The sequence below is a fragment of the Orbicella faveolata genome, unplaced genomic scaffold, assembly GCF_042242905.1.
Source record: "Orbicella faveolata isolate gen_17 unplaced genomic scaffold, um_ofav_v1 contig_2, whole genome shotgun sequence".
NCBI lineage: Eukaryota > Metazoa > Cnidaria > Anthozoa > Scleractinia > Merulinidae > Orbicella > Orbicella faveolata.
In genome coordinates this window covers 28,718,644-28,727,919 of record NW_028301547.1, presented here as the reverse complement: position 1 = coordinate 28,727,919, position 9,276 = coordinate 28,718,644, and the positions used below count along the sequence as shown (strand labels likewise).

The 9,276-nt window shown below is 38.0% G+C and overlaps 1 protein-coding gene across 3 annotated transcripts; it reads left to right on the top strand.

Annotated features, from left to right (window-relative positions):
- Window positions 1–2,661: 2,661 nt before the first annotated feature.
- LOC149112724 (actinia tenebrosa protease inhibitors-like) lies at window positions 2,662–8,820 on the top strand. Of its 3 annotated transcripts, none has more exons than XM_089290666.1 (4): window positions 2,662–2,734; window positions 7,134–7,215; window positions 7,789–8,158; window positions 8,720–8,820. In XM_089290666.1, the coding sequence occupies exons 2-3, from the start codon at window positions 7,164–7,166 to the stop codon at window positions 8,148–8,150; spliced, it is 414 nt and encodes a 137-aa protein (XP_089146792.1). In that variant the 5' UTR covers window positions 2,662–2,734; window positions 7,134–7,163; the 3' UTR covers window positions 8,151–8,158; window positions 8,720–8,820. The 3 variants fall into 3 exon arrangements, with proteins under 3 accessions (XP_089146792.1, XP_089146793.1, XP_089146794.1); XM_089290667.1 differs by lacking the exon at window positions 2,662–2,734 and adding an exon at window positions 3,120–3,137; XM_089290668.1 differs by lacking the exon at window positions 2,662–2,734 and adding an exon at window positions 4,883–4,970.
- The last annotated feature ends 456 nt before the right edge of the window (window positions 8,821–9,276 follow it).

Genomic DNA, 9,276 nt, shown 5'->3' with positions numbered 1-9,276 from the left:
TCTGTTGTTGTTTCTTACGTTATTTATGGACCATTTGAAATTCTAGAGCAATTAGCTGTGAAAAAAAAAACTCTGTTGAAAATAATAGGAAACATAAAAGGGTTTAAGAACTGTTATAAATGACTATGTTCATCAGAATGGCAGAGCCTCTTCTATTGTTGAAATTTCAGAATAGTTTACGACCCGCTTGAAAGTTGCTGTCTTTTTCAAAATGTTTGTGAGGTGAAACTAGAGCAAATGTGGTCTTGAGGTTTAATGGTTTGGCTTTTAAGAACGATTTCAAAATGCTTTTACTTAACTTCACGAGGTGTAACGTCCGCGACGTAACGTCCCGAACACCTAAAACTTTCGTAAATGTTCTTAAATTTCGTCTTTAGTAACACTCAGTCCACATTTTCTGTTCATTGACGACCCATTTGATTTCTGGTTTGATTCTAGTAAAACCTTCGCTAAATCATTCGATTCTATTTTGAGTTCGCGGAACGACCCAGAGTGGATCTACCGCGAACGGTGCACGTGAGCGGGTCTGTATGCTTGAACGTAGAAAAGATGGCACCATTTGTTAACATATTCGACATGTCTTTTCCTTTCGGCATCGACTTTGACATTGTGGAAAGAAGGTTGATCTTTTACGTGTCTCTGGTATTGCCCATTGCACGTGACTGGGCTTCGGTCACCGGACTAATAATGGCAAAGAACTAAATGCTTTAGCGAAAAGCGAACTGCTAAGAGTGAATATTATACAAGCTTCTTTCCTGTATCTATTCATTTCCTGAATGATTTCTCCTTTGTTTAGTTTAGTTTTGTTTTTTTCTCCAGTAAGGCAATGCTTCAGAAGGAAGCAAAAACAAGTACGGACTAAAAAACTTAACTGTGCGTTGAAATTCTTCGCTCTTCCTGTCATTTGATCGTCGTTTGTTGCAATTATTGGGACTGTGATTCCTTACGTCGGTAAAACAAAGCGACGATTGCATGACAAAAACCTGCATCTCTAAATTCCAATTCGACCATGATAGAGAACCTACATGAAAACCAGCTAAGGCTGATGTGGCTTCCTTTCTAAATATTGTAAATCTTTTTATTTATTTATTTATTTATTTATTTATTTATTTATTTATCTCATAACATCGTGTTCATGTCACCATCGAAACTGAGCATTTGTCACAGAGTTATCGAGAATTTTTTACATTTTTTTTTATGTTTGGCTGCTTATTAGAAAAACGCAGACTCCTGTAAATATGGGTTCATGCAGTTCGCCGATGAGGGTGAAATAAACAATAAACAACAACAGTAAACACCAACGGTTTCTATGTAACAGTCACTATCAGGTTTGAAATCTCAGACAACGTGTAGTTAAGTTTCTTTTCTTGTTGTGAGGTAAGACGTTCAGTCTCAAGTTGACTTTCACTCAACTTTCATCAATCATCTATTATGTCAAGTCGACATGCTAGTCCTCTTACGAGCGCCAGTCACTTTCACTCTGGCAACTACAACTGACAAAGTATCGACTGAAAGAGACCAGTAGCCTTGTGATATAGCCTAGAAAGAACTTCAGAAAGTCTTGGTTAAGAATATGATGCAAATACCTAGACGATGGCTCCTAATGCTGTCTTCTGCCTTGTTGTAATTTGTATTATACTCTAATCACCCTGAAACGATTATAAAATATTTTGTAACTAATCTTAATAAACACAAACACAGCATCAGGGGCGGGCATCTCGTTTATTGATGCAGGATACAGCGAGCGTTACATCATCGTAAAGAAAATACAGCAGTCAATAAACAGAAAAATTAAAAAGCAAAGTTGAAAGAGATGCCTTCGAGTGGCTCTTGCATAACTTACAAATTCTTAAATAGCTTACTAGCCCCTTAGGGATTCACCCCTAAAATACTTCTACAGTTAACACGAACCATACATAGTAAACATACTCCAGTGTAATAGCGAAACGTTACAAAATATATTTGCAGGCAATCTAATTCCAACGAGTGGTATCTAAAAATTATAGCTGGCTCTACAAAATTCAGTTATCACGTGTAATAAGAAGTATGAAATATCGGACAAACGTATACCCTATTGATAGTCAGATGTAAAGATAGGTATTATGACTACAGACTTAAATAAACAATTCGTAATAAAAATGGACGAAAAAAAATTCAGTGTTTAAAATTAATACCGTAAACTGCCATGGGCTTATACAACTTCTTAAGGGCTTTTGGATGGGCTTTGAAACGGAGGAACTTATCTCCGAGGGAGCCTATAACCGGAATAATAATAATAATAATAATAATAAATGCTAAATTGAGAATATAGGTTCACTGTTTTATTCCATTGTTTAGCTTACAAGGAGACCATGCTCGCTAAGTTATTGAAACCGGTCATCCGAAATAATCAGTTGATATTATTTGCCTGTCTTGGAGATTAATTATGATACAGTATTGGTCTTACTCAAGAACCTTTGGGGATCGATTTTATACACTTTTGTACACAGCCCTAATGGTTTCTAAGGAGCGAAATGAGCAGCCAAATATGTTGCTCGTTTTTAATTAAGAATTTCAAGGCAGCTCACTTTTGATAACAAAGGCCGCAAATAACAAGAACTGTCATTTGTGAGAAGCGCCAAATTTATTGACGAAGCTAATAAAGAAAGATATATCGAGCACAACATTTCGGTGAAACGTCAGTTCTTTGAACACCTCACTGAAGACACATCATCTCAACATACGGATTACAGAGGTATCAATATTTTTCTTGTTAAGACGGTATTGAGGGCATGGAAAGTATATCGTCTTAAAGAGAAATATGAATGGTTAAAAGGTTTTCACTGGGTGTTATAATTATTTTGATCTTTAAATTTTTTGAAGAGTTTTCAAACATATCGGTATGTGATAATGTCAGGGACGTTCGCGCGAAAATGTTCTACTCGATAGATTCCCTCAAGCTTTTGCTGCGCCGGACAGATAATGAATTACTTGTTTCAGAAATGGAAAAAAATAGGGTCATGTGTGGAAAACTAGTCTGATTTTGAAAAATTGAATTGGCGCCTGTAAATCAGCATGGTGTCCAGGGTTTTTAGCTCAAAATATCAAAGATGAATCAGAGGAGACAAACTATCCATCTCAACATACGGATTACAGAGGTATCAATATTTTTTCGCGTTTAAGAGGGCATGGAGGGTGTGGAAAGTATATTGTTTGAACGAGAAACATGAGACCGAAAAAAGTTTCCTCAAGGTCTTATTTTGATGAGCTTTTAGACATCAGTATATGATAAAGTTTACGCCAACACTTCGGCTATTTGACAACATTTGTAACTAACTAAGACGTGCTTAAAACTCACCACCAAACCTCATTTGAGATAAATTTTCTCAAACCTCGGGTACCTTCGTGTTCTTTTCACGAGGGTATTCTTTTCATCTTTGCTGCCTAGGAAATTTGTCCACGAAAAAATTTCAATTTGCGTTTTGAAAGCAAGCCTTGGTCGTGAAATTTGTTTGTCTGATGACACTATTCATAAGCGCTGTTGTTGGTCGACTTGGTGGTAATAGAACGGATTCCTGTAAATCAAGAAGAAATTGCATTTGTTCTCGTTTCTGGTCAACATAGCCCACTGTCTGAGGTATATTCTACAAATAGACCAATTTCGATATATTAAAATTGAGCCTTGAACAATAGACCTCAGTACGAGGCTCTGGGGAATAAACCCCACAAACTCTGTAGTTATTCCCCAGAGCCTCGTACTGAGGTCTATTGTTTCAGGCTCAATTTTAATTTTACGAAATTGGTCTATTGAAATGCTTAATTATATTGTCTTAAGGGCGGTCTTAAGAAATTCAACTGTAGACCTTCCAGTTGACTAAGGGCGCTTTTCATTCGACCAAAAATTCCGGTGTGAATTTCCGGAAATTTTCATAGGCGAATGGTACAGACTTTTCCAGTGTGGAAAACGACAGGGCGCACAGTTTTGTTCGCTTAGAATTTTTCAATGACTTCGAGGTTTAAATCGCAAATATAGAAGCAAACAGAACACTGATATGTCGACATCGTGACTTTTTATAGACCACAACAGCATGGACCTTATGCAAACCAAAACGGGCGCAGCGAAAACGTCGCAAAACAAAGGGTTTAATGAGTCGTACAATGGTTCTGCACGCGTTATAAATCTTTGTACATTTCTTAGCCAAGCTATGCAAAACAAACAAGTACACCACAGGGGCATTATTTTTATAAAACGCTTTCTTCACTAATTTAGCCGTAGCTAGTATTGATCGACATATATTAGTGAAAGGATTCTAAAGTATTTTAAATTTTCGAATACGCGTCGCCGTCATGCTTGCGTGAGATGTCCAATTCGCTGTCATCGCGGCCAAAAGAATTAGCGCTGAATAGAAAATCGAGAATTTGCATAATTTCCGAAACAGAGGAAAACCTCGTGAGGTATACCCAAATTTTCGAAAATATTTTCCTGGAATTTTCCGTTCCATTCGGTTTTCATCCCGGAATTTCTAGAATTTTCGGTTGAATGGTTCGCTTTTCGGAAATGCAACAATTTCCGGATTTTCTGGAACTTTTCCCTGGAAATTTTCGTACCATTTGTCCCCGTTTCAAAAATTTCGGAATTTTTGGTCGAATGGAAAGCGCCCTAAACTAACAGTATGTCGACATTCACTCAATTTTTGACACTTCCTGAGTTTCGACTGAAGAAAAAGGCAAAATGTCAAATATGCCAATAATATCAAGGCGTAACATTGGTCAAGTAACGATAATAAAGCATGTAATACCTGTCGGGCAAGTTAACTTGGCAGGAACTCGAAAATGAAATGAATAAAAGAGAGATTATTTAATTATTTACGTATGAGCGCGTCTCGAGCTCGCAATTGCAGCATTTTTTATTGCTCTCTCGGACCGAAAATAATGATTTAAACTTGTAAGGTACAAAAGTATGTAATCTAGAGCAAGATTCAGGATGAAGGGTAAGAAACTAAATCGCTCACCTATATATGTCTTGTTCTCAAGGTAATCCCACTCAAATTATTTTTAGATATGAAATCAGTCCTCTGATGGTCATTACTAGTAACGAAGCTCCGGCGACCCGAAGGGCGACTACGACCCATGAGAAAATGACCACGTCGCGAAACACGGCGGCCATACTGCGGCTAATAAAATTAGGGAGCTTAAGAAAACCACGACGGCAACGGCAACGTCGCTGAACAAAAGGTTTAATGAGGAGAACAATGGCTGCGCACGTGCGTCATAATTCTTGGTAAATTCTTTGCCGTCCTCTGCAAAACAACAACGAGAAATGACCAAATTCTGCGTCGTCGGGAGAATGTCAACCACGACGGCTAATTTTTTAAATTTTCATTCGAATTTATCTTTTTGTCCTAGATTCAGTTTCGTGATAGCTTTGACAGTGAAAACAAAGTAAACGACTTTAGGGTACCGCAAGATTCGTAGGTAAAATATAAAATCACTCTTTATTAGATTTTTTTATTACATTCTGCATCGGTACTATATAGACGAGTCTCCTCAGAGACTGATTAAATTAATTTGCGCTTTCATTAGATGATACGGCGTCTGCAGCAATATTTGAGCACTTTCCTGGTTTCTTTTGTCACAAATTTACAATTTGAGTATTAAAGCCACTAACTTGGGAACGTTTTGGTCTGTCTAAAAAATACGCATCCACGATAACGTTTCAGTTTTGCTCTAAAAAGGGAGAAGTGTCGCTAATTGAAAAATAACTGCCGTCCTCGGTTACATGGCATATAAAACTAAAAGTACGCGGAAACACAGTATATAACACTAACGATGCTAGAAGCATGCGTCTTACATGTTGGGTTCTACCATAACGAAAACATGTGTGTGTCATCCCGTATGCAATGTATCCTCCCCTTCAATATATAAAATACCAATCTCGTTCCCAGAGTCTTCGTTCCCCTTGACCAGCGGTCGGGAAACGAGAGCTCTAGGAGCAACCATTTTAGGGATGCGCCATAGATGCAGACTGCGCAGTGAAACCGGATGGGCAGAATCACCAGAATTCGGTTATTTCAAAATGGTTGCTCCCAGAGCTGTCGTTTTCCGACCGCTGGTCAAGGGGAACGAAGACTCTCGGAACGAGATTGATAAAATACACGAACGCTAACTGATCTGCGCATGCCTATAGAACAAAGTGGTTTTGTTCTAAAGAGAATAGTAACAAAAGGAGAGCAAGGGCTTTTCTAAAACAAATATTTAGCTTTGCGATGTTCATACTCAACCGGCGTAGGTGGAACATGTTTTACGTAGAGTAACCAACGCACGCTAAAATTATGGACTAGATTGTCCGATAATGCCAATACTATACTAATAATCAAGTACCTTTCCCACCCCACCCCCACCACTTCCTTGCCTCTAGACTAATTAATGAATTGAAACGAATTAATTAAACAAACGTTAAAGTTTACACCTCAGCGCCTTAGTTCTTAGTTTAATAGTGCCTTAGTTCCATAGTGCCTTAGCGGGTGGCAGCCCCCAAAACCATGCCAATAGTGCTCTTAACACCAAAAACCAATCAAACCACACACAAAACTGGTTCACTTAGAAATATATTCCGTGCACGAACTTTTGGTCGAAAGCTTATTGGATAGTCCGGGCCACTCATAGTCGGTAAAGGACCCAGCTATCAACTATGGTCCACTAAAAAAACATCATCTCCAGAAGGCTGATTATAGACTGAAAAATAACAGTTCAAAAGTATTTTTCTTGGTAAGGGGGTATGGAAGGTATGAAGGGATACAATAATATGAGGAGAAATCTAGTGAATTTCAATACACTTGGTGGAATGACCAACATCTTGACATTTTATGGCCATTTTTGTCTTCTATTGTTTATGGTCTGGACAATTGTTCACATGCTTTTCTTACCACTGAACATGTAAAAATTAGCACATTTTGCTGGCCATCCATGGCATGCAAGAAATTATATTGAATATATTATCGTTTTGTAGAAAAACTACCATATTTTTAAAATAAATAAATTAAATGGTGAGCGTTAAATAGATTTTTATTGTATCGTATTATTACTCTAAGAGAATTAAGATTTTAGATTACACAAGTGTATTGCTATTTGTAAGTCGATTTTACTTCGGTTAGGTTGGACTCGATAACGAAATTGTAGCAAAAATGGCCAAGAGAGCAAGTCTTGTTGATGTTTTCATCATCATTATCATTGGAGGTAAGTAAAGACATACTAAAGCCAGCAGTGTCCGTTTGAGTTGGTCTGTCATTTTTTGACCTCTATCAGGGGTCAGGAAATAATCAAAACAAGGTGACTAAACACCAGGAATTGGTCGAGGGTTTGTAACTAAAAGATTCCCAAATCATTAACTTCACACCCGAGAAAGGTCTTCCCCACCACCTCGTCACTAATATACCGGTACGATATGTATTGAAAGGCACTTTCGAATACCTGGATGATAGCTTTTAAGACCCAAAAGTAAGAAGCAACATTAAGCTTTTGCGGTCCGTTTTAAGCCTTTTGTAAACTAAAAGGGGAAATGTTCAACACAATACAAAATGTGTTTGACATATTCTTCGGCAAACATCTTGTGTTGGCGCGAGACCGCTAAATTGACTCAAGCAAAACGAAACTTTCTTTACTTGATAACGCAGTGAAGATCATTTCATTCATTTCTTTCATTTCATGTCTCGACCACAATTTTCTATCCTCATGTCGTTGATATATTCCTTGATGCAGTTTATTTCTTTTCTTAGAACCTCATATTTTACTTCCTTATATGCTACTTAGGTATTGTGGTGGCGCAAGGAGAAAATATCTGCAACCTACCAAGCGAGACAGGTCCGTGTCGTGGATATTTTCCACGCTATTATTTTGACAAAGTGGCCGGAAAATGCGAAATATTCATCTATGGTGGATGCGATGGCAATGCCAACAACTTCGAAACTCTTGCCGCATGCCAGAAGACTTGTGAGGATCCGCAAACGTGCCTGCTTCCAAAGATAATCGGTCCGTGTAGAGGATATTTTCCACGCTTCTATTTTAACAAAAGGGCTGGAAAATGCAAAAAATTCATCTATGGTGGATGCGGCGGCAATGCCAACAACTTTGAAACTAAGAGGGCATGCAAAAAAAGATGTCTCCGCAACTAGAAAGAAAGGTAAGGATCGTTTATAAGATAGCATTACTGAATTTTTTTTCAGTTCACAACAACGTCGAGACAAGTAACCCACGCCGGCTTGAAGAAAACTGGTTCATGTAACTAAAGCTGGCCCTCTGTCTCGGGCCAATAAGATTTTAGTATAATGTGTGGCACCAACTCCTCTTGGTCCTTCTTATTTATATATTTTTAAGATTTTTTCACTACTTATATGACTGCTCTATCAACTTGTTTTCGGTCTTTTTCGGCACTCTTCAGTTTTCGAATCCTACGAGTTTGGTTGGAGTTTGGACGAACCAAATTACCCATAGCGAGCCGAGCCAAAGCAGCATGGTATGCCGTCAAAGCGTACTAAAAGTGAGTTGATAGTAGAAAGTTCCTCTCAGACCATAAAAGGTCAGCGACTCGATATCGCAGGATATCAGGACAGTAGACGGCTTCTGATTGGCTAATGGCGAATTTGTTATGGTTATTGCATTTCACTGAGTGGTTGTTATGTAGTAAGGTACAATATATGCCTTCAATTTTTTTCCAGAAAGTTTTTTTTTTCTCTCTCCACAGCATTAAACTGCGACGAGATTGCCTGGAAAGAAACCATTTTCCGTTAAATGTTGTTATACTTGTAAGGGATATGTGGTTAATAAAAAGGCACAAGGAAAGTCGAGCTTGGTGTGAGATTTTAATTGCGTATCATCCTGGAGTACAGAAGTATTAAAAACGTGGACCAGATCCCTCAAAGAAAATTTGACAAACTCCTGCAAGTTTATCTGAAAATAAAAACGTTAACGTAATAGCTACCTATAACTTAAGTTAGCGCAGGCTTAGTGTTGTAGTTCCGTTAAGAGTCACGGTCAGAAAAGAAAAACGAGCAAAGGTGCGATTTTATGGGACTTGCTGAAAAATTGATTACTCTCCTTGTTTGCTCATAAAGAGCTGTTTAAGGGACACTGCCACCATTTTTAGCATGATTTTGGAAATATAAATAATATATATCGATCGCTGGAAGCTGGACAGTAATGATGCTATTTTGTAGAGCAGAACTCGAATAATAATTAAAACCCATTAGGAAGCAAGGATGGCTAACGATGGCGAGGATGGAAACGGATTGCGATATGTTG